The sequence below is a fragment of the Tetrahymena thermophila genome (assembly GCF_000189635.1).
Source record: "Tetrahymena thermophila SB210 genomic scaffold scf_8254475, whole genome shotgun sequence".
NCBI lineage: Eukaryota > Ciliophora > Oligohymenophorea > Hymenostomatida > Tetrahymenidae > Tetrahymena > Tetrahymena thermophila.
In genome coordinates, this window is record NW_002476250.1 from 532,577 (window position 1) to 557,785 (window position 25,209).

Here is a 25,209-nt window from a genome sequence, read left to right on the forward strand (position 1 = left end):
TTCATTTAAATAGAAAAGATTAAATAAACATTATCAGAAATAATTTGTTTATAAGATAGATACCCATATTAATTATATAAAAAATCTTCCCCAAAAACTCACAAAAAACAAACAAATAAAAAAAGAAACTAACTAATAAATTAACTAACTACTTAACCAACTAACAAAATATCTATAGAGTTTAAAATTCTCTATTTATAATAAATATTAAAGCAAGCTGTTTATTACTTTAATAGTGCCAAAAATGGTAAATAAATCATATATGGCTTAATATTGATATCAACTTAATCATAATAGTATCTTCTAATTCTAATGTATTACACTCATTAGCTATCATTAAAATTACCTTAAATATGTAAATTAAATTTTTTACTTTCAAATGTTTAGATTAAATGAAAACATTTGGGATTACTAATTTTTATATGAGGATTGCTACTATTTTAAAAATATGATACATATTATTAAATGCTTAATATTTTATTAAAGAGTAAAATAAAATATAGCAATTTTACTTTGAACAGAGAGAGAGACTTAGATTTAAAATGTAAATATAGCTGATCCTCAAACATCTTATTTACAAGTGAATTTCATAAAATAAATGGATGAATCAAAATATTTAATTAAGATCATATTATAAAAAAAATCAAAAAAGAATGGAGGTTTTTACTTATTAAAAGAATTAATTATTATTTTTGATACCAATTTTATTTGGATAATTAAAAGAGAGTATCCCACGAAATAATAAAAAAATCAAAATTCTTAAAATTACTTAATTTATAAACACAATTTATCTAATAAGATTTTTATTATTATTTTATAATTTGAATTAATTATTTTTAAGCTATTTTATTAATAAAAATGAAAAATTGTTTTTTAAATTCTAAATTAATTTTTAGAAATATCTTTTTTTTATCAAATAATATAAAAACAAATTTTTATTTTTTTTTTTTGTGAGAACAAATTATTTTTTGTTTTATATTTCTTTCTATCGAATTCAGCAAATGAATAAAATATTGAAATAATCATAATGAAATAAATAGTTAGATAGATAGATATATAATAAGTATAAAATAGTATGTCAAAAACAAAGAATTTTCCTTCAAATAAAATATTTGATGAAAAATATACATAATTGAGAAATCAAAACTGAAAATTTGATATTAATTATTAAGCTTTTATTTGTTTTTCATGAATAGAAAAAATTTTAGTTGTTATTATTGTTGTTGTTGTTAGTATTACTATTTTTAATTAGTTTGTATATAGCATTTACATGAGATAAGCCTCCTTTGTTTAGGCAACGAAGAATATACTCTCGAGAGTATCCAAATCCTTCAATCTATCCAATAATTTTTTCATCAAATTAATCACTAGATCCCGCGCTAGTTTGAATATCAAAATTCTATTAACAGTCTAATTATTATTATTGCTATTGCTTATAATGAAGCTATTTATTCTCAATACCTTCTGGAATTTAATAGCCTCTCATCCAAGCAGAGTTGGCTATTCCTTCAAGATTTATTCTTTCCTTCACTTTTAATTTAAGTATCTTTTGGAGCAGGTCTTGTGCTTCTTGGGAAACGTTCGTTTCTCTCATCTCATCGAGAGGTAGTACACCGTTAAGTATGTTGCGATGCAATTCTGTCAAGTTATTACCTTTAAAAGGAACTTTTCCAAATAAGAGGATGTAAATTAACACTCCTAAGCTCCATAAATCACTACCAAATCCCTCGTAGCCTTTGTTAGCTATTATTTCTGGAGCAAGAAAGGCAGGAGTACCGCATTATTCCATCATCTTTTGGTCTTTTAATATAATTCTTGATATTCCAAAATCTATTATTTTTAAATTTAGCTACGAATCAACAAGTATATTATCTAATTTAATGTCGCGATGCAGGACCATATTTCCATGGATATACCTTAAGCCGCTAATTATTTAGGTCAGCATATAACGCACTTAATTTTCTGTGTATGGTTCACCATTACGCTCTTTCATCATTTTCATTAAATCTTAGCCTCTGAAATACTCAGTAACAATAAAGATGAGCTTTCTGTTTTCAAAGACTTCTAGGAGTTTAAGCACGTGTTTATGATTATTCAGTTTTTTTAGGATTTAGACTTCTTGCAGGACCCTCTTCTTTGCACTTTCACTTCTCAAAATCGATTTATCTATGAGTTTTATTGCAACAAATTTACCAGTAAGTAATTAAACAGCTAAGCATACTTTAGCAAATGCACCTTTTCCAATTACATGCAAAACTTTATAGTATTCTTAGCTTGTAGATAAAGCTTTATTTTTTACCTTGAAAGTAGAGGTAATTTTCCTTATAAGCTTTTATCTTTCTTTTTTAAGTTCTTCAATATTTAAGTTTACTCCAAATACTTACTCTAAATTACTTTCAAAATTGTACTAATATTATGGTGTTATTGTGTTCGGTCTTTGTTAATCTTAATTGCTAGCATGATGCTGTTTTTTAATATAAAAAATTTATATTAATTAAAAAAAAACTAATATTTATGTACCTAATGGATGGGTTAATTTATTTGAGTAAGCCCTTAGTCATGTAAGAAGTGCTGCTAAGTACCTTAAACTGGTATAGCTTTGCTACTGTTGTTGCTTTCATCTGTTTGACTATGAACTTCTAGCTCTTCTTCTTCATCTTCATTTTCAAAATCTTCTATATGGTTTTCCTCATCAAAATCTTCATCCTCTACATATTCCTCTTCTCTTTCTAAATCTTCGTGTTCTTATGCTTTATCTTTTTAAATCAAAATAGTTTTTAATTTTAATTTTTTTAATTCTATTAAAATATTACCAAAACTTGCATGCTAAGAATAGTTGTTTTCGGAAAATCTATTTTTATTAATTTAAGAAATTGATGGAGCATTTATTATTTGTGATTTTTTAATTTCGCTTTTAGTTGAGTTTTTGCTGTTTGCTTATGAGGAGAGTTAAGGAGAGAATGTCTACTTTTCTTGCTTTAAACTATTAATTTAAGGTGATATTTTTATTTTTTGTTATTGATTACTTGGGTCAATATGAGCAGAACCTCTATTTGATTTTTTATTTATAGTATGCTGCTATTATTGCTTTTGAAATGCATTTGAAGACGTATTCGGTTTGCTTAAATGGTTGTTAGAGGTACTTTAGAATTTGTATTTATTGGTAGAATTTTAAATACTAAACGACTTTGTATCAGTTCCTCCTGTGTGTTTATTAAGGATATTTATATTGTCAGAGGCATTTTTATTTTTATGAGTTGCTTTGGTCTTTTAATTTCTAGAAGAACTGATTTCTTATGAATCATTAAATCCTTCTAATATAAAATTACTAGAATTTTTTTTTTTACTATTTGTTTTACCATCCATATTTAACTAGACGTTACTTGATATTTTTATATTCTTTTTTAATCCTCCTCCCTAAATTTCACCATTAATACTAGAATTGAGATGTTAGCTTCCGTTCAAATTCCAATTGCTCTATGAATTATTCATTGATCTCATAACAGAAAATGATCCATATTTAGAATTAAATTTGGAATTATTTTAGAAAGATGTATTTTCCCAAGGCTTATCAGTATATCTAAAACTAAATCTTTTTGATGCAGATTAAGTAGATTTAGATGGAGTAAGGAGGTTATTATTTAAATTTATATGCTTAGTATTACTACTAATAGGGTTGCTTCCTGTGATATCACTACTTTTATTATTATGAGAAAGGATATTTCGCTTTTGATTGCTTACACTTCTTTAAAGAACACGTTATTATGATAAAATTTCTATCATGTTCAAATTACTGTTGTTTTGCCAATTCCCTTTTCTTGAACTTGTTCTTTTAATAGGGTCTTCTTCATCTTAAGATATTTATTAGTTGTCAGTTTGTTTATTTGTGCTTTCACTAACTTGTCCATCATTTGAGTTATTCATGTAATTGCAAAGATCTATAATTAATTTTTTTGTATATTTTTCATTAAATTTATCAACAACTGTGAATCTCTTTTTTTAATCTTTTTTATCTTAGCTTTTGCTGCCTTAACTCCCAGTGCTACTTTATCTCTTAGTGCCTGCAGAAAGTACTTTTTGTTAAAGTTCTTTTTGCTATTGTAAGTATTACTATTTTTATTGGTCATTTATCGGAAGTGCTTTGCCATAGTTCTATGAATATATTAATTGCTATTGAGGATTCTCCACTGCTCCCACATTCACGGAGGAATTTATATTTAATTATGAAGAAGCAAAGCTCCCTAAAACACTCCCACATTTAACACTTTAAATTAATTCAGCATTGGCTGAATTCTCACTATTAAGTACTGAAGGTCTTTTTTCTTTTAATTGATTTCTCCTTATTTAAGAAGCTACTTTATAGTAGCTACTTTAAGAAACTTACTATTAATGTTATTAAGGTGTGGTATAATTATATGAAGAAGGACTATTCGAAGGTTTTGGTTATGCTTAAGTAAACTATTAATTATTATTTTAGTTACTATAATTATTTGAAGAAAGGTTTTTATCTCTGTTTTCAGGGGATTGACTCTCCTTGCAAGGTAATTTTTTAATTGCATGAGAAGAAGAATTAGCAGCATTGTATAAGTAATTTGGTGATAAATAGTTGTGTTAAGTTTAACCAGTGTTTGATGATAAATTTATGTTTGACTACAAATTATTTTGTTGATATCCTAGTTTACTAAAAGAAGGTGATGTTTATCCATAATTTTTTGAAGATTTAATATTATTAGGACTTTAAGATCTATTTTTTTAAAGAACGATACTCTAAACTAGCTATTGCTAAGAAGGCAGCAACTATCCTTATTATTAAGTATTTCCTATGATAGTTAAAGCATTAGAAGAGGTCGAGACTCCATTCAGACTTTTTTAATTCTATGAATGTCTATTTGAATTTATTTTGTTGTGTTCTTGTTAATCGAAATTATTGTTTGCAAAACTATTTCCGACTTTTGTTGAATTTAAACCTAATCTACCAGGCGACTAGGCTGGTTAAATGAAATTTTTAGAATAAATATCATTTTATAGATTTAATTAATTTGGATTTTTTATTTCAATTTTACCTGTATTTGATTATCCTGATATAGATTGTTTGTATGGAGTATTATTAGCTGTCACTGAAGTTTATTTATTGGAATAGCTATAATCTTGCTTTTTTGATATAGAAGTGGGTGCAGGTGAAAAAGACTATGGTTAAATATTATTACTTTATAAGTTGTTGCTATTATTTTTTAAATTTTGCAATATATTTTATTCATTATAATTCAAATTTTGATTGGTTGTCGTTTTTATTTGACTATTTTAATGCGAAGTTAGAGTTAAATCTTAGAAATTAAAATAATTAACGTTAGTAATATTCGACATATCTTATGGAGTTATTATAGATAAATTTTCATTCGATGGTATTATTTATGGTCCCTAAGACTGTCCTAATATGGTATTGCTTGCTAAATTTGTATAGCTACTATCTAAACTAATCATGCCAACACCTGGACCTTGCCCTAGTACTTATGTTCTTGTATCAATAATTGTTTAATTATTACTGCTAGCTCCTTAGTTGCTAGAAAAAGTTTAAGATTGACTTTAGGCGTTATAAAGTAAATTTTAATTTTATTAGCCACCTTAAATGTTAGCGCTATTCGTAGAATTAATTTTTGATCCATTTGAGTTATTTACTCCAGCCATACTTACTTCTATTGAGGCTCTTTAATTATTTTATAATTGCTATTGACCTATATTTGAAAAAAAGGAGCTATTACCTTGTTAAGCAGACTATCCTATTGTTGAGTTAGAGCTATTAGGGCTTTTAACAAAATTTACTGAATTAGATGACCCTTGATTGAAATTGTTGCTGCCCTATACGTTTTAGTTGCTAATACTAAAATTTGTATTACTTTATTGTACTAGTGGATTCTACGTATAACTCATTTATTGAGGTGTCTAATTTAATTCATTTTTGACATTCAAACTATTATATTATGGTTGTTAACTTTATATGGCTTCATATTTTAAATTGCTTTCTCCTGGTTTCTGTAGTGCAGGGTTTGCTATTTAGCTATCTTTAGCACTTTAAAAGGAATATTATGCATTTATAGAAGGGTATTATTATTATTAAACAGGCGTTTGGTTGCTGTAAGAATTACCTCCTAAAACTAAATTGTTAGCTTTGCCAATATTAGGAGTTTTTAAATCATTTGGTGCTAACGATATTTAAACAGCTTAATTTGTTTACAGATTAAATGAAAGTATTGTATTTGGATTGATTCCAGAGTACATATCATTTGAATATCCTCCTTTTTATGGTGACTATAAGTTCTTCTTAAATTAATATTAAGGAAATAGCTACGAAGTCTACTTGATAGACTAAGCCTCCTACCTATTTATTAAATTAAAATTTTAAAGCACTCATTAGAATATTTAATGCATTTATAACTCTTAGATTAATTCATTTAACTGTTTAACTTAAATAATGATTTTAATTTTGCATAAATCTAGATAGTTAAAATATGGTAGAGAAATCAAAAAACTAAAAATAACTTTTACACGTTTTTAGACGCTTCCGACTATATCTAATTCATATTGAAAATGAAGGATAAAAGATTTGCAACAACCTATTTGTAATTCCTTAAATTGGTATTGTACTTTGCTATAATTAAAGTAAATACTCCTAGAAATGCTGCCTGCCTGCTTGATTAGATTTTATTTACAAGTAAATAGTTAGTATATATAATATATAATTTTTTTTGCTTTTCTCTTAACTCTTTTTTCTAAATTAAACTATTTATTACTTTAGTAGTGTTTATATTTATCAAAAATTTTAATATTCGCTTACCTCTCTCTTAATTATTCAATTACTTATAATCTAAAAAAATATACAGTGTAAAAGAGCTTGATAATTTTATTTAACAATCTTTAATCATTTTATTCTTAATTATCAATCATTTGATTGAAATAATAACTAATTAATTGCCTAAAAAACAAGCAAGCCAGCAAGCAAGCAAACAAGTAAATAAACAAACAAACAAACTACCTTGCATATTTTTTTTTAGGCATCATAGTAGATACATAATTAAAGGCTAATATATTTTACAAAAAGCAACGATAGAAGATTATATAAATAAATAATTTTTAATTGGAGTTATGGTTTTATATTTTCCAATTTTATTGAAGTAATTTAAAACTAAAAATAGTTATCAAATATAAAAATATTAACTTATTTTTTAATTTCCTTATTCGAATACAAGAACTTGAATATTTTAATTATTTAGAAAATTTTTGCTATTTGATAATGCTAATTCTAATAATATTTTTAATTTTTTGTTGTACTAATAGATTAATTTATTTTCTACTGCTACCATCATAAAAGTTCTACATAAATACATTCAATATATATATCAAAAATTAGAATTACTAAATAAAAATAGATATTATTTAATAAAATTTATTTAATTAAAATTATTTTTAAATTTGCAAATATTTTTATTATGGTTATGACAATTAAAGTTACTAAGTTTGTGATTATAATTAATTTTCATAAAATAGTAAATCAGTCAGGATAGCCTGATAATTGATAAAGTAAAAAAATTAAGAGTATTTGTTAATTTATAAAAAGCAAATTATTAGGCACACATAAAATTGTTAATAGTAAACTAAAATACATCTGGTTATTGAATTTTATTGGATATTCATTTATGGTTTTATGAGAAGAGAAAATTTATCATATATTGGATCTATTTTTTCTGACGAGCAAGCTGTAAATTAATAATTTCCAATATTAGAAAAGGGCAGAGATTTACTATAAACTGCAATTTAATGGAAAATATCTAAAGACTACTAATCTTTGATATAAATTAATTTTATTTTCAAAGTAATTGATATTGAGATTTAAGAGTTTAAAGATAATAAAACTTAAACTGAATAATATTGTGCATGCAGCTAGATGACTTAGAGGTTTTTACAATAATTCAATACTTTTAAATCATAATTATTAATTGATGAAAATACGAAATGCGTAGATAAAATAAGCGTGAATATAAAAAAGGAAGAAAACCCGTCATTAGAAATTCATATTCCATGTATAAATAAATTTTTAGTGAGTATTGATGGATTATTACTGTCTTTAACAAATTTAAAATTTGATATTGAGGCAGATTATTAATGGTCTGATTTTAATTTTTAAGAGATACTAGTATAGGCATAATCTTTGGAAATAAATGATATATACTCCTACTTTCCTCTTTCCAATTATAAATATCCTATGCTCAAAAGAATTTTAATCAATCCTGAACCTTCTCAATAAAATATAAGTAAGTAACTTGCCTAAGGTAAAGATGATTTAGTCTTTTAATAAAAATTATAAGAAAGTTTCTCTGAATTTCTATCTTGCATAAATTTAAAATAAATTAATTTTATCTTAATTGATGGTTGTTAATACCCTGAATTAATTAAAACATTATTAAATACTTTATTCAACACAGATAAATCAAACATTAAAAGATTGGAATTTGATTTGAATATTGATTCTTAACAATTTCATGTTATCTTTAGTTTGAGTAACTTACATAAAATTTATCCGTCCTGCTAAATATCTGTAAATTATATAATCGACTTCTCTCCTCTTTTAAACTCTAAGAAAACAATCTATGAACCACTTGATAAACAGAGTTAAGATAAATAAAATAATTAATAAGATAGAACTGACATTAACTAAATCTAATCAGTTAGTGATTTTCCTTATTTGTTTAAGGAAATATATAAAAATTTTGAGAATATTTGCATAAAGTTGGTCTTCAAAAATTTAAAATCTCTAGATTAGCTAGAGTTATTTGATAGAATAAAAAGTAATCATGAACATATTTTGGATTACTAAAATTAAAATTTAAATAAATTATTCAGTAATATGAAAGTTAATAATAAAATTAACTAAAACAATAAAATTTTTGCATAATTAACTAGCTTAATCCATAAAAAAATTACTGAGATGCACTAGTAAGAGGATTCTATAGATTTAGCTTCAACTATTGATTAAAATTATGTAAAAGAATAAAGTGGAAGTAAAATAGGCTCGCTTATGAAAAATTTAGGTCCACCGCTTCTATCCTTGTTTGGAGTAACATAACCTGCTATAGTTATATCAACAATCACTCATTTTATGATAAATAAATAACGAAATCTTGCTCAAAAAAACCAAGAAAATAGCTAAAAAGAAGAATTCTTTCAATAATTATTCCCATCTGAACCTTTATCTCTATTTAAAACAAAACAGAACTTTCGTTGCTAAACAAATGATTCCAACAATAATTAAAATGCACTTTAAAGCAAATAAATAGTTTAGTAATAAACTAATCAAACCAATTAAATATTATCTAAATACTTTTTACCTTATTAAACTAATGAAATTATCACATTAGAGCTAATTTTAGAAAATACTGTTTTTGGAAGTAATTATATAGAGCTTTTTGATTTTATTTCAAAATGTAATAATCTGAAGAAATTTACTTTACTGAATTTCTGTCTTTAAGATAACTTTGGATCTTAATAAAATATATCTCAACAAGTATCCTAGAGACAAAAAACTGATACATAACAGGCTATGCATGTATACTCCTCAGTTTTTTCTTTATAACCAAGGAAATCTGTTGAAAAAGTAATATCAGAATTCGTTTAATCACTAAGAAAGATCTCTCTTGTAACATTTAAATTTTCTACCAACTCATTTTTTAGCTAATAAATAGCATTCAGATTTCTATAAACTTAAGAAAATATTGTTCACTTCTATCTCAAAGATTTTAGTTCAAATGTGTCGATTTCTTCACTACAAAATATTTAAAGTAATAATAATATTTTAAGCTAAGATTTCTCAGAAGAAAAACAGCTGCTATAGGAGCAAATATTCAATTCATTTTATTAAACTATTACTCTTAACAAGTATCTACTTTCTTATCATTTTAAAAATGGGGATGCAAATTGCATTCTATAAAACAAAGGATTTCAACAAATAATTAATTTTTACTTTCTTTTAAAAAAGATTGTTATATATTAAATCTATGCTTCAAAGCAACTGCTGCATTCGGAAATAATTAAAAGAAAAGAAATATTTAATCGCTTAATAATTAAATTCTATTTAAACATTTAATCATAACTTAACCAAAAAATATTATAAATTTATAACACATTTTGAACTAAATTAAATATTCTATCTTTTGTAATTATAAATAACATCAACAATTTTTGTTGCTTAAAAATTTATAGTTTTATTACTTACAAATATTTTTATATTAAAAACAATTTTAATTGTAAAATTATTTTTGTCGCCTGTTACTATTTATTTGTATTTTAAGCAAATTTGAGCTTATAAAAGTATTGTATTGAAAATATATTCAGTATTTGGAACCTATTAAAGAAATGAAAATAAATGGAAAATTATGTCATTTCATTTTGGTTTTATTTTTTAACTTTCAAAAATATTCATAATAAAAATAATATTAATTGTTGAAATTATAAATTATTTTATTAGCTTGTTACTAATTCTTTGTAATTTTAAGCAAATTTAAGCTTTTTAAATTTATCTTGAAAATATATAACGTATTTGAATCATATTAAAGAAATGAAAATTATTGGAAAATGATATAATTTCATTTTTTATTTTATTTTAATAATAATAATATTAAATACTGAAATTATAAATTATTTTATTAGCTTGTTACCAATTCTTATATTTTAAGAAATTTTAAGCTTTTAAAATTTATCTTGAATATATAAAAAGTAAAAAAAGCCTATAAAAGTAATGAAAATTATTGGAAAATGATATAATTTCATTTTGGTTTTATTTTAATAAAAATAATATTAATTATTGAAATTATAAATTTTTTAGCAAATTGTTATTTGTTTTATAATTATCTTGAAAATAAATGAAGACTTTGAATTTTACTAATGAAATTAAAATAAATTAAAAATGTTATTATTTGATTTATAAAATTATATATTATTTAGTTATATGATATGTAAAATTTGGAGCCAGTTTAACTAAAAGATAATTTTGCTTTTTTATGTAGCCTTAACTATTCCTTAACTCGAATGAATATATGACAGATAGATAGATAGATCCATAAAAAATAACTGGATCAAAAAAATTATTCTAACTATCTATAGCTTTCACAAAATAAAAAAATACCATTATTCAAATAGTTCAGTGATTTTAAAACCCTAAAATTAATATACAGATTATTTTGTTATATTAATTTAATTAGTAATTTACTATAATTATAAAGATAAAAAAAGCAGAAGAGATAATAAACTATAAGAGTTATATAAATTTTTAAAATGAAGTAAGCAGGTGGTAAATTTAGAACAGAGTAGAAAATCAAAAACAATTGCCTAGAACAAAAGAGTAGAGAGGGTGTTATTCTCTGTTTTGCAAATGATCAAAAAACTGATGGCACTAAAGTATGTGACAACTGCATTTCGGATGTTAAATAAATTTAAATCAATAAAACAAAATTGCAAATTTCAAGAAATCTGCAAAATCTTCTTGATACAGAAGTTATAAGACTATTTGATGCGTAACTTTCACTAATTACTTTTAAAATAATCCAATAAATATTTTATATAATTTTAGATTTGGCGCTAAATACGAAAAACTGTATTCTGAGTTATGGTAAGATAATTTAAAAAATAGTCTCTAAAATAAATTGACTTTATTTATTTGAAAATATCCTAAAATAATTTTCCTAAATATATAGTTTATCTGAGGTTTATACGATTAAAGTAAATTTGAAGTAAACATAATAATTAAAATTTCTTACAGTTCTTAAAATTCTCTTTAAATATAGAAAAAGCATACTTGAAGATTTTGAGCAATTAATATAGCAATTGATATGCTTGAAAGAATTAGAAATAACAGAAGAGTAAAAAATAACTTAATGCAATTAAGGTTAAATATTATATAAAATAATAGTCCAGAAGAATAGTTTGATGCTGAAACATTTCAGGTTTTATGCCAAATCTTATAAAAGCTTAATTTAGTTAGCAACGTAGATCTTCCAATTTTGTAAGTTTTACATTTTTATTTTAATATCAAAAGATACTTTTATTATTGAAATAACACTTTAATTTAATTATAATTAATATAAAATTCAGTTCTATTTTATGAAATACTTATTATTTTTCTTTAGCTAAAATTAGGATATTTAGAAAGTATAGTTTGAAAGAATGATTGTTAATCATATAGAAGAAATGCCTTTGACAAAATTCTAAATTAATTTGAAGTAAGTCTAATTAAACTAAACTTCTCTTTAAAATTATTTTTATTATAGAACTAATAGAATATTAAGAGACAATAGTTTAATTGAGTTGTCGTAAGTCTTGTCAAGACATACATAGCTTGAAGATTTCGCAATTAACTTAGAGTAAAATACCTATTTTAAAGAAAAACCTTATTTTGATAAAATAAATCAATAGAAATAATACAGCAATAGCCTAGTAAGGACTAACCGAAGTCGCTAATATTCTCAAAAATTAAAAAAAAATTTAATCAGTTGACATCAACTTTTTGTAAGTTTATTGTTTCCCAACATTAATACCAATAATATTAAATCTATTTTAATCTAAAAAAAGAAATAACCTCAGCTTTTAGGATTAGCAACTAATTGATTTAGCAGAAGCACTTCATAAAAAAAATGATTTAAAATTTTTGAGTCTTAATTTTCAGTAATTTATTTAATGAAAGAAGTCAACTAAAATTTATATCTATTTAATTTAGCAAAAATGATAATTTCACAGACAACTCTTTGTAAAAGCTCGCTGACAGTCTTGCTGAATTTACTAAAATAGAAAAACTTAAATTAGATTTCCAGTAATAAAATAAATAAAAATGAAAAAAAAATAATAAATTAACACATAATTTTAATTTTGAATATTAGCTATAATACCATCTTCTCCGATAAAGCTTTTTATAGTTTAACAAGTTCAATGAATAGAATGAAGGGTATTTAAGAAATGTTTTTAAATTTTTGCAAAAATAATACTTTAACTGATGAGTCATTAGCAAATCTATCAAGAGTACTTATTACAAAATAAAAGATTACACATCTCTACTTAAATTTCAAGTAATTTTAATAAAAATAAATCTACTTGTTTCTTATAAATATTATTTACATTTAGTTACAATGAGCAATTTTAGTCTTAGTCTTTTACTGACCTTGGAGTAAGTATCGGATAAATGTCTGGATTGAAATATCTAAGTTTAGAATTTGAGTATACTTTTAAATTTATTTATTGAGATTAATTTCATAATCATTTTATTATCAAATACTCAAAGGAGAAGCAAGAACTTTGATGATTAATCCATAGTTGACATGATCACAGGAATTAAAAGATAAGTCAATTTGAAACAAATATAATTTAATTTGAGGTAATTATTTTATATGTTTATATTAATTTAGATTAAATTTTTGGGTAAAATTTAAGGTAAAATAACAACCTCTCTCAAACTTCTTTAAGAGAAATGGTACCTTGTTTCTCAAGCATGAAAAAGCTTAAAGACTTCACTCTTTACATTAAGTAATCAATTTTTGATTTATATTTAATTTTAATTATCAAATATTTTTATTAAGTAATGGGTATTACAAAGATGTAAAAGACTTTTTATCAAGATACCCTACTGATGAAAACAAAGAAGATGGAGAACATGAAGATTCTTCTTGAATCCTAAAAACTAATATTTCTAATAAAACAAATATTTTTATCAATCAAAAAAATTTTCATTAAGTTATTTTATTCAAATATATAAAGAAGTAAATTCTATAATTTATATTTCTATGTTTCTTTAAATAAAAAATTTGAAATATAATCAGCACTTTCACCACTAATTATTAGTAATATTTATTTTTCATTAAATCAAAATATTAATACTTTAGTTTTCAAAATGTACATTGTTCTTAATAATAATCAAGCTACATCTACTTCGAACTAAAAATATTTACTAAAATAAAGTTTATGAGTAATGCTATAATTTACATTTATATGAATACTTAAATTAATTGTTGATATATAATTTAAATATTTACTATTTATTTATTATTTAATTTAATTAATTAATTTTTTATTGTATTTATTGTCATTTACAAATATGTAACATGGATTTGTGTTACAAAATATATATTTTTTCTTTTATTTTAATATATATATATAATTATAATTTCAATTTTCTGTGCTTTTGTGATCCTCACTTTCTTTTCTTCTATTGTTTTCTGGTAAAAGTTTTCATATTTTCATATGAATTTGTTCTTTTTGGTATTAATTAATTTTTTATTTATCCTTCATTAATATTTTAATTTTCAAAATTTACATTTTTACTTAATAAAGTCAATTTAATTCAATTTTCAAGCGAAAAAAATAATAATTACTTATTTAATGTGTGGAAATTATGCTATAATTTACATTATAGCATATCTAAATATCAAAAGTTTGATTTATGATTTGCATAATTAACTATTTATTAACAATTTATTTATCCTTTACTAAATTTATAATTTCATAATTTAGTTTTCAAAATTTATATTTTACATTATAAAACCAAGTTAGTTCAACTTCGAACCAAAAATAATGATAAAGTAAATTTTTAAAGAAGATATATTTCTTTAAAAGTGCTCAAAATAATAGTGTATTTTAAAAGGATACTTATAAACCTTTACTATAATTGATATGTTAAATATTTGAAAAGAAAATCATTAAAAATCTTTTTTATAATTTGATAATTTATATTATATTTTTATTTAAAATATCTATTTATGTTAGAATAAAGAGTGTGTACCTTATGTTTACATATAATTTTACAATAAAAGCTCTATTTAAATTTAGTTTGCTAGTTAAAATATTTGAAAATTCATTAAACTTATCTTAAAATTAACATTTCATCTAAAAAATTTTAATAACACTCAACTAAATCTTTTGCTGTCTTAAATTTTATCTCGCTGTCCCAAAGATTTACTTCACATATAACTAAATACTGAGTGGTTTAATGATCAATCTTTTCTTAAAGCCTATTAAAAATCAAAGTATTTTCATTTTTTTTAAATATGTCGATTTCTTCAAAAGAATTCCATTTTTGAGAAAAGTCGGACATCATTATTGAAAGATACTGGTTGCATTTTCTAAGGCATTCTGTTTTTAAGTGTACTATCATCTCTTCTTTTTTATTACTTTGTTCTCTAATACTTTTACGCTACTGCAAATCTTGAATGGACAATCTTAATTTTTCACTCATTTGCAAACTATTTTTATTTATTCTATTTAGATTCTACTCATTTTCATTGTTTTCTTTATCTGACAAAGATTGAGATGATGAAGTGTTGATGTATTTACTTCTTTCTTTTGAATTCGACTTATTTTATTTTTCATATTTCTCAAGCTTATGAATTAACTCCTTGTTTTATTTATCTTTTTCCTTTAACTATTTTTGCAGCTAAGCTATCTACTTTTAAAGCTCCTCGTTTGCTTTTTTAACCTATTATATGCTCCTTTTTAATAAATTTTAACAATATAATACTTTTTCAACTAGAAAAATGAATATACATGCTCTGATATTATTAAAAATATTCACTGATATTATGTAGCTATCTTATTTAGGATTAATTTTTTTGTTATCAAATTAATTATTTATTTTTATCAAACATTAGAAATAAAATTAATAAAATAAGCTTAAATCTAGAAGATATTAACCAATAACATTTTGGTAGTTTATTTTAACATGTAAATAATTTAATAAAATTTTTATATAAAAACACTTCTTAAATATTCAGCAAAAATACTGTTTATTTAACTATCTATATTTATTTATTAATTCTTTTAATTTAAGCAAGTTACCTCATTATTTATTCTTAATTTATTGCTATATTCTATCAATAGAATATTAATAATAAGATTTTTTATTTATTTGTCATGAACAAGATTTAAAGATACTTAGATTCTAATGTATTTTACTTTAATTAAATTATCATAAAGCAGACATACTTCATAAAAATTATGGATACATAAAATAGCATTAAAAAATTAAATATTCCTTAAATAAATTTTAGAGAAGGTGGTTCTATACCTTTAATAGGTTTTGGAACTTATTTGATGAGAGGTTAAGAGTGTAAAAAGGCCGTTGAACATGCAATTTTATCCGGTTATACATAAATAGATACAGCTGCAATGTATGGAAATGAGTAAGATATAGCAGAAGTTATTCATTCAAAAAAATTAAATATATAAAGAGAAGATTTATTTATAACTTCTAAAGTTAATTACAATGAATAAGGATATGAAAATGCTAAAAAATCTGTTTAACAAATGCTTAAAAGATTAAAAGTAAATTACTTAGATTGTGTTTTGATTCATTGGCCTGGTGTTAGCCATCTAGATGACGATGACCCTAAAAATGCCACTGTTAGAACAGAAACATGGAAAGCATTGATAGAGTTAAAAAAGCAAGGAATAATCAAACATATAGGAGTGAGCAATTTCAATATAAATCATTTAGAACATTTAATCTCAAATAGTGAGTATGTTCCTGAAATGAATTAATTTGAAATCCATCCACTTTGCCATGATCTAAAATTAGTGAAATACTGCTAAGACAAAGGGATTATTGTTTAAGCTTATTGCCCTTTAGCTCGTAATCATAAAAAAGTAATCACAAATAAACTTATATTAGAATTAGCAAATAAATATAAAAAATCTATTGCATAAATCTTGCTTAGATGGGGATTTTAAAATAATTATGTCATTATACCAAAATCTAAAACGCCTAAATATATTGAAGAAAATTTGTAAATTCTTGATTTCTAATTTACTTAAGACGAAATGAATAAACTTAATTAGCTTAATTGCAATTTACATGTAGATTGGGATCCAATATGCATTAAATATTGAAACCTAAATAAACTTAATAATAGTCATATATATGAATAATTTATGGCTTTATTTGTTTTATTGAAATAGAATACTACAAAATGCATGTACTTTAGTATGCTGATTATTGTAAAGTGTGTCTCTTTTTTTATAAATAAATTCCATAATTATCAATAATTTTTTTAGTTTTAAAAATTAAATTTAGTATTAAAAAATTCTCTTTATCTTAATTAAATACTCTTAATCAAACATCAAAAGAATTCCATATTTAAATTATTTTTTATGTTTAACTCATAAATACTTATATTCTTTTAAATAAACTAAGAAATAATTACAAAGATTATAAAAGTTAACACTTATAACTTTATAGATTTAAAATAGAGTTTAAAGAATAACTAAAAATCTTAAAATAAAATTTTTAAAATACATGCTAAGATACTTTTGAAGTTTTATTTTAATTATAAATAAAAACATTTACCCTACTATAAAATTGAATAAACTAATGTGAATAAATAATATTTAAGCTAAAGAAAAGCTTGAAAATGTATTAAATAATAATTACATAATTTATTATATATTTGAATTAAAGCAAACAAGGTGTTAAAGTGATATAATTTTTCTAAATAAGGCATTTCATTATTTGATGCTTAAATAAAGGTTTTTATAACACATCAAATTGTAAAAAAATAAAGATTTACATATCATTTTTGATGAATAATTTGAAGCAAATATATTTTAATTAGCTAGCTTGTTAGTAAGTGAATATTTTTTTAATGATTTTATAATTAACATTTTGATATAAAAAAGGATACATTCAACTAAAAATACTCAGATTTCATAAGGAAGAGTTTTATAAAGATTTATTTTCTTTGAAATTGTTATAAGCTAATGCCAAGCACATTAATTTAGCGTCTTTAGTTTGAATAACATTTTTCATGTTATATTCTTAGATTTCAATAGTTATTTATTCATCATGCTCTCCATGAATTTTGCTTGTAATTTCTTTTAATTTTTCTTCTGATAAGTCTTTTTCAACTGCAAACATGAGTAACTCTTCATCGCATCCACCTGGAGAAGGATAGAATCCTCCTAAATCAACCAAATCTTTAATATCGATATCAATTCCCGTTTCTTCTTTAAGCTCTTTGGCAGCAACACCACTAAAGTGTCCACTTTCATCGATCATTCCTGCTGGAGCTTCAATTAACCATTTACCTACAGGAACCCTATATTGCTTACACAAAAGCATATACTTTTAGTTTACAATAACAAGCATGCAGACTGCCTTTCCTCTCATAAAAATGAAACCTTAATTAAAAAAATAAATAAAATTTCTATATTTTAAAAATTTTGATACCTGGTAGTTTGATATTATGCGACTGAGTTATACAGTCAGTATAAAGAATCACAAACCCTACATTAGGTCCAAACATAAAAACATAATCTATTTTAATAGACTTTACAGTTAATCCAGTAGTATCGAATTCATCTATCCAGTCTTTAAATTTTTTAGATTATTAAACCTTTTCGAATATTTCTTAAGACACGTTATCACCTCTTACAAGAGAAACTTCAACTTGGTGTTTTCCAAGTTTAATTGTTTATCCTTATTAATTCATAGAAAGTATCTTTTTAGTATTTTTTAATATTTATTTTTTGATAAATAAAATTCGCAAACAAATTTTTGATTAACTATTCTCCTTAATAAAATAACTATTCTCCTTAATGAAGAATTAATTATGAATGAAGAAAATATTTATGAAAAAATTATTTTATTTTTAAAAATAAAATAAAGTACAAATAAAAGTTATTAAAAATCAATTATGAAGGGAAAATAATTATATATATTTATCTTTAAAATTTTTTTTTATGGTTTAAACAAAAATAATATTTTAAAAACAAACACCAAATTATTTATAAAATTAAGAATATTATAAAATATACACAAAAAATTCATTATATTTTTACTTATTAATTATTAGTTAATGTATTTGAGCTAACAATGTTATTTAATGCCTTTTTTTATCTTTTAAAATACAAACTTCTATCAGTTGAATAAGGTTAGTCTTATTATTAATCAAATTTTTAGAAATCTGCTTAGTTTTAAAATTAAACTTTAGTGTCAGGCTACTAATTCTCTATAAATATTGGACCTTTATTTTATAATTAATTATCACTTTTTGGAGATATATTTAAAAATACTTAATTTTATTATTAATTTTGCTAATTTATGTTAAAGCTTTTTATTGTTGAATTAAGCTAATTTTATGATTTATTATTACTTAGTTAAAGTTATTTTTAAAATTATTATTGTTACTATTACTACATAAACTAAAATTAGTTGACATAACTACCAGTTTCTTTCATAGGTTCATACTAATTTGCATGTTTTTGAGTATCATTGTAATTATAATAATGATTAACGCTATCTCTCTCTGCAATAATTATCTCTTGTAAAGGAAAAAGTTTCTTTTATGATTCTTAAAAATGTTTATGACCATCATCTATATGCTAGCTTTGATTTAGATTAAATTCTTTAGCTTCTCTTAATTAAGGACCCTAATTATTCACCTTTTATTCTTCTAAAGAAACAGTTTTTTATGTATTACTTTATTTATCTTTTGTAAAAGGAGTTGAATGAACATCATAAAACTAACTTGTATTTTAAATTTAATTAGAACTATTATCAACTATTTATTATTGAATATTTTTCATAGGAGTTTAAAACTAATTAATTTAAAAATCATTCCTATTATTTTAACTATTTTAAGCTAAATTTTAATTTTTTTACATATTTTATTAAGAGTGGTATATTTATTTTGGTGAAGATGCCTAATAATTTTATTTATTTTAGTTTTATGTCATTTATTATTAATTTACTCTACCGAATGACTAATGATGAAAAAATGGTATTTGTTAGGAATTATTAAAGCTGTCATTTGATTTTGAAAGTTAATGAATTTCTTATTAGAATTAATTATTATTTTTACTAAAAGTACCAAATAAGTTTTCATCAACTTACTAAATACCAAGCTACTAACTTTGCTCTTAGTTTTATAAAGTTAAATTGTAATTTTATTAAGAAAGATCTTTATTTTAAATATTTATCTACGAGTTCCTAGGATTAGCATAAACCCTTTCAACACTTGGTATTTAATCTGTCTTTGAAATTTTGTTACTTTAGTGTAAATTTTCTTAATAATTATTAATATTATGATTAAATTAAGTTATATTGATCATATTTTAAGTTTTTAAATTGTTTTATTGTTCAAACTAATCTGTAAGTAATACTTAGTTTTTTTCTGTGCTATTTTCAAATATTTGATAATTATCTGAAAGTTTTACTTTATTTTTTTATAAAGTTGACTAATTATAAGATTGTTAATCATTAAAATTGTGTAGAGTTTAGTTGTGTTAAAAGCTGTTTTCATCTTTTTTAAATGGTGAGTTTTCACTAATAAATATATTTTGATCTCCTTGTTAATTTTGTTAACTTCTTGTGTTGATTGTAAGGTTAAAAGACTTCCTTGATTAATAATCTTTTTCATTAACTTCAACTTTTCTGCTTAAATACTGCTAACTTATAAATCTCCTATTGCCTTAAAAGCAGAAATCTTTTTAAGTATCCTAAAAATTGTGATAATTAAAATTTAAAATATGTAATATTATCCTTCCTTAAAAATTTATTTTACATCAATTCTTTCCATAAAAAAATCTTTTAAAACTTCATTTGAAAAAATAAGTTCTAAACTATTTCTAATATGCTCTTCAACAGTTTAAGGTTTATATTTATTGTAAAAATATGGCTTAACACTAATGCCATACTCATCAAATGTGAGTTAAATGAGATTTGAAATATTATTAAGAGGTCTTCTAAACAAAATTATTCCTGATCTTGTAAATTTTAAACAATTATCAATTGTAAAATAAAGACTATATTTCTTAATAAAAATTTTTTGGCGTAAATGTGATTATATTTAAATTTATGTACATCCCACTCCGATCTATCAAATGATTGTGTTAAATTTTCGCCAATATTGTATATGTCAAAATTATGAATGATTTCTTATCTTGCTTCTGATTAAGCTGCAAGACATTAATTATTGCCCATCTCTAATTACTAATATTCTTTTTTAATTATTAAATCTTATTTTTTTAATAAAGATAATTAGTATCATTAATATTAACCGTAAAAATTAATAAATTAATTAAATAAAAGTAAAGAAACCAAAGGATATATTATTTTAATAGTGAAAGTAGAATTTGATTTTATGAAAACTTCTAAATGAGCCATTTAAAGGATTATAATTCCATATAATAAATGCAATACCTTGTTTAATTATCATTCTAATAGTTTTTAAAATATAAATGTTATTTTCTCTATTTTAAATTGCAGAAAACATAATAAAAAATAAAATCAATCAATTCAGGGATTACTAATTGCTTTATTGTAAAAATGAAAAATGTTTTTAATATAATTTTCTAATTTTTAAAAAAAATGTTTAAATTTTAAAAAATCTTTACAAATTATTTAAAATATAAAATTTTTTACTTTATCATAAAAATTAAAATAAAATAAAATTACAAATTTCATGCTAAAGAATAGGCTTTTGCTTTCAAATAAATATTTTTAGAAATTAAAACGTTAAAATTTAAAAATGCTTTAAAAATTAAAGATTGGTATTTTTTATTAAATGAAAAAAATATAAATTAACACTAAATTCTTATAATTCGCTTTTTTTTCTGCGAATATTTGTTTTCTTAATGAAGATACTTTTTATTAATTGTTTAATAAATTAGTGGTTGTGTCTCTAATAATTGATATTAATAATAAAATTAAGAAATTACAAATAGTTGCTAAGAAAGATAGAAATAGAAGTAATTCCTAAAACAATTTAGACAAATATAAGAAGATTTAATAATAGAAATTATTAAACGAAGTGTCTTAAAAATTTGAATACCACTACCAATATAACAAATAAGGCAATATCTAATGTCAATAAGAGAAATGATGTATCAGGCAGAGGAAGATGATGAAGATAGAAGGGTGGCTGATTAAATGAAAAAATGCAAAGAAAAGATGATTAACGAAAAAAGAATGAAGCAAATAAATTAAACTTTTAAATAATAAAGAGAAAAAGCCTATTTTAACCCAAATCAAGCTTAAAACTACGGAGTATTCTAATAAATGTAACCAGCTGGATATTATGAACCTAACAGCTAGCAAATCTTTTATCAAAATTACATTAATTAGGAAATGATAAGACGTAAAATATCTAATATTTAACATAATCTTAATTTTTATTAATTTTAAAATATGATAGAATAATAATCTGAGGGCTACAACAATTATGACTTAGCTATACCTTAAAGGCACATCTATGATTTTAATTAAGTGCCTCCTTTAAATTTAAATTTTGAGCAGATGCAACCACTACAACAAATGATGCAATATTATTCAACCAATCTTAGCAACTCTCAGCTCCCTTATTAGCAGTAATAAAGAAATAACTCCCTTAATTCATATGAATATTAGAATATTTATAATCATGATGAATCTACAATTAAAAAGCAGTAAAATTACTAATAATAATATACTATTTATGAGGATTTTGATAATGAGCAGGAGGAAGAAACTCAGGAATGTTATTTTTATGAAAATAAAAATATTTATTAATCTAAGTAAAAAAGTAACTATTACCCTACTTACTAAGATAACTACTCAGCATTTAAATAAATTAAAGATAATTTCAATAAAGAGAATTCCTTCTCATCAAAAAAATCTCCTTATCTTAGTGATTTGTAAAGAATAGAAGATTCGTTTAATAAAATAAATACTCCTTAAAAATTTTTTGCTACAGATAGAAGTAATTAACCTATCCTTTCAACTCCATCAGCAACTTAAAAAATTATTAATAATCTAAATAGTATTTAATTAACTCCTAGAAATGAAAAATATACTAATGCAAAACCTTAAGATGGATATAAATCCCATCAAACAAATATAACAAAATACAACAGTCTGTTTGAAAAAGAAACAATTATTGATTGTCAGTAAGATATAAGATAAAAGTACTAAAACTCTAACCAACAAAGCAAAAGTAGAATTTTTTAAGGGAAAAAAGAACAAAAATAGAGAGTTTAAGAGAGTAATTAAAAGTATGAAAATAATAACTAGAATAAATTTAATTTTGATTAATATGGTTTCTAGAAAAACGGTGAATATTAATCTCAATACAAAAGAGTGACTGAATATAAAAATGCTGCAATAAACTTTTCTTAGAACTAATTAATCACAATAAAGGACTACTAGTTTTCAATGAATAAAAAGATAGGATAAGGAGCTTTTAGTTAAGTATTTTTGGGGCATAAAAGATTAAATCCTAATTTTCCTGTTGCTGTAAAGATAATTGATTTGTAAAAGTAATCTAAATTTCAAGAAGAAATAGAAATATGTCTCAAAATTAATGGAAATAAAAATATTCTCCGCATATATGATTATCATCTTGAGAAAAGTAATAATAAATGTTATTTATTCTTAGAATTTTGTGAAGGAGGAAACTTAGAAAGTATAAACAACACAATAACTAGGAGACAGGCAATAATTTACTTTAGATAAATTTTAGATGGAATGAAAGAGCTTCTGAGACATAAAATTATTCATAGAGATATTAAACTTGAAAACATCTTAATTAATGAAGGATAGATTAAAATTAGTGATTTTGGACTTTCAAAGCAAGTTTAGAATAATCTTTTAGATGTTAATAGCATCAAATGTGGTACACCATCAACTATGGCTCCAGAAATATTTTTTTCCCATACATCCTATCCTTCATACAACAACAAAGTAATTTAAAATATTTTTTAATTTTATGTCTTTTTTGAAATTTTCGAAATTAATTCATTAACTATTTTTATTTTTAATATAGTGTGATGTGTGGTCTCTTGCTGTCATTTTGCATGAAATGTTTTACAAAGTACACCCATTTAATATGAATAAAGAAATGCTTAGAAAATTTTAAAGGATTCAGGTTGAACATAAATGTGATATTGTAGAAGACTTTTTAAGCAAAAGCTTGGTTTATAATTAAAAAAAAAGAATGAGCTTAGAAGAGATTTTCAATCACAAAATTTACACAGCAGATATTTCAGAATTCAAATTGTAAGAAAATCAAGTTTATCTAGCCTAAGTAGCAGATAAGAAAAGTATTCTGCAGACTGAAACAATAAAATAAGTTTAAACATAATCTAAGGTTTTAAAGTCTGGTGAAAAAAAAGATTAAATCAAGTAAAATAAAAATGGTTCAATTCAAACTTTAAGTTTGATTAAATCAATAATATTTGAATCTTTTACTTAAAATAACTTTGGGCTTGCATTATTATTATTGATTGTGGTAGGGTTGATAATAGCAATAATTTTGCTTCCATTTTTTTCGAATTGATTAACATGCAATAAACTTAACTTCTTTCTGAATATGATTTTTATTTCTAAAATAAATAATAATAAATATGTTTATTTTCCAATATTCAAATCAGTAAATTAATAACCAAAATCAATTTCAATTATATTATTTTGTTGTTTATATAGCCTATTTATTAAGAGTCTTCATATGTAATGTTTTTAATTTATTATAAAATTACATTTATGTTATTATATACCTCAAATAATATTATTTAATCTTTAATATTTTTATTCTTTTTACATTTATGAGGATAAGAATATAGAAAAATAGAAAAACAAAGCATAAGCATAATTAATTAATATATACTACTTAGTCTAGACAATCTAAGATTCTATTATATTTTTAAGTAACCAAAAATAATTTATTGATAGTCATCTCAAAAATAAAAATTGATAATAATTATGCATGAGCTAAATATTAATAATGATGGCAAATCCACTTTTCTATGTCTATTATCATACTAGATTAATACCATCTATCTAATTAAACTCTTTAATCATTTTAAATCTATTTTTACCCATTCTCATCTGATGCTCAATCTATTTTTTTTCCCATAAAAATACTTCTTTAAAATGTACATTTATTTCATCAAAAAAATAGATTTATTATATAAAATTAAATTACAGATTAAAAATTTTTTCTGGGAATTTAGGCGTTAGTTTAGAACTATTTTTGTAAATACTATTTTAGATTTGATTTGGTTGGCTATTTATTAAATGTTTCATTTATAAAAAAAATCATTAATTAAGAGTTTTAATGATTGAAAACAAAGATTAAAAAATATTTGTAAAGGCTATGCAAATTTCAATTTAAAAATGATGCAAATAAATAATGTAAGAACTTCTTCTTTAGT

General features: G+C 22.5%; 8 protein-coding genes across 8 annotated transcripts; 4 read left to right on the forward strand and 4 right to left on the reverse strand. All coding sequences in view use genetic code 6, as the record gives it.

Annotated features, from left to right (window-relative positions):
• Nucleotides 1–1,186: 1,186 nt before the first annotated feature.
• On the reverse strand, nucleotides 1,187–6,833 carry TTHERM_00421070 (Serine/Threonine kinase domain protein; the record flags this gene model as incomplete). The annotated part of the gene is made up of 4 exons (XM_001033361.3): nucleotides 6,544–6,833; nucleotides 2,814–6,376; nucleotides 2,521–2,756; nucleotides 1,187–2,464 (listed from the first exon to the last, which is right to left on the reverse strand). Exons 1-4 carry the CDS (start codon nucleotides 6,576–6,578, stop codon nucleotides 1,187–1,189), a joined length of 5,112 nt encoding a protein of 1,703 aa, XP_001033361.3. The 5' UTR covers nucleotides 6,579–6,833.
• Nucleotides 6,834–7,699: 866 nt separating this feature from the next.
• TTHERM_00421080 (hypothetical protein) lies at nucleotides 7,700–10,180 on the forward strand (the record flags this gene model as incomplete). The annotated part of the gene is made up of 1 exon (XM_001033362.2): nucleotides 7,700–10,180. The coding sequence occupies one exon, from the start codon at nucleotides 7,700–7,702 to the stop codon at nucleotides 10,178–10,180; it is 2,481 nt and encodes an 826-aa protein (XP_001033362.2).
• A 1,142-nt stretch (nucleotides 10,181–11,322) lies between these two features.
• Nucleotides 11,323–13,704, forward strand: TTHERM_00421090 (hypothetical protein; the record flags this gene model as incomplete). Its single annotated transcript, XM_001033363.2, has 15 exons — nucleotides 11,323–11,561; nucleotides 11,618–11,656; nucleotides 11,742–11,777; nucleotides 11,832–11,906; nucleotides 11,957–12,049; nucleotides 12,174–12,266; nucleotides 12,315–12,407; nucleotides 12,460–12,552; nucleotides 12,616–12,708; nucleotides 12,761–12,853; nucleotides 12,921–13,106; nucleotides 13,162–13,254; nucleotides 13,319–13,411; nucleotides 13,468–13,560; nucleotides 13,614–13,704. The coding sequence occupies 15 exons, from the start codon at nucleotides 11,323–11,325 to the stop codon at nucleotides 13,702–13,704; spliced, it is 1,503 nt and encodes a 500-aa protein (XP_001033363.2).
• Nucleotides 13,705–14,884: 1,180 nt separating this feature from the next.
• Nucleotides 14,885–15,575, reverse strand: TTHERM_00421100 (hypothetical protein; the record flags this gene model as incomplete). The annotated part of the gene is made up of 2 exons (XM_001033364.2): nucleotides 14,885–15,518; nucleotides 15,574–15,575. Coding segments are annotated over 2 exons (636 nt in total).
• Nucleotides 15,576–15,890: 315 nt separating this feature from the next.
• Nucleotides 15,891–17,143, forward strand: TTHERM_00421110 (aldo/keto reductase family oxidoreductase). Its single transcript, XM_001033365.3, has one exon. It carries the CDS (start codon nucleotides 15,940–15,942, stop codon nucleotides 16,912–16,914), a length of 975 nt encoding a protein of 324 aa, XP_001033365.2. The 5' UTR covers nucleotides 15,891–15,939; the 3' UTR covers nucleotides 16,915–17,143.
• Nucleotides 17,144–17,728: 585 nt separating this feature from the next.
• On the reverse strand, nucleotides 17,729–18,512 carry TTHERM_000421119 (NUDIX hydrolase; the record flags this gene model as incomplete). The annotated part of the gene is made up of 2 exons (XM_012799374.1): nucleotides 17,729–18,201; nucleotides 18,251–18,512. The coding sequence occupies 2 exons, from the start codon at nucleotides 18,510–18,512 to the stop codon at nucleotides 17,729–17,731; spliced, it is 735 nt and encodes a 244-aa protein (XP_012654828.1).
• Nucleotides 18,513–18,846: 334 nt separating this feature from the next.
• On the reverse strand, nucleotides 18,847–21,239 carry TTHERM_00421120 (NUDIX family hydrolase; the record flags this gene model as incomplete). The annotated part of the gene is made up of 4 exons (XM_001033366.2): nucleotides 18,847–20,520; nucleotides 20,586–20,834; nucleotides 20,885–21,039; nucleotides 21,224–21,239. 4 exons carry the CDS (start codon nucleotides 21,237–21,239, stop codon nucleotides 18,847–18,849), a joined length of 2,094 nt encoding a protein of 697 aa, XP_001033366.2.
• A 647-nt stretch (nucleotides 21,240–21,886) lies between these two features.
• Nucleotides 21,887–24,335, forward strand: TTHERM_00421130 (Serine/Threonine kinase domain protein; the record flags this gene model as incomplete). The annotated part of the gene is made up of 3 exons (XM_001033367.3): nucleotides 21,887–22,160; nucleotides 22,218–23,740; nucleotides 23,823–24,335. The coding sequence occupies 3 exons, from the start codon at nucleotides 21,887–21,889 to the stop codon at nucleotides 24,333–24,335; spliced, it is 2,310 nt and encodes a 769-aa protein (XP_001033367.2).
• Nucleotides 24,336–25,209: the final 874 nt, after the last annotated feature.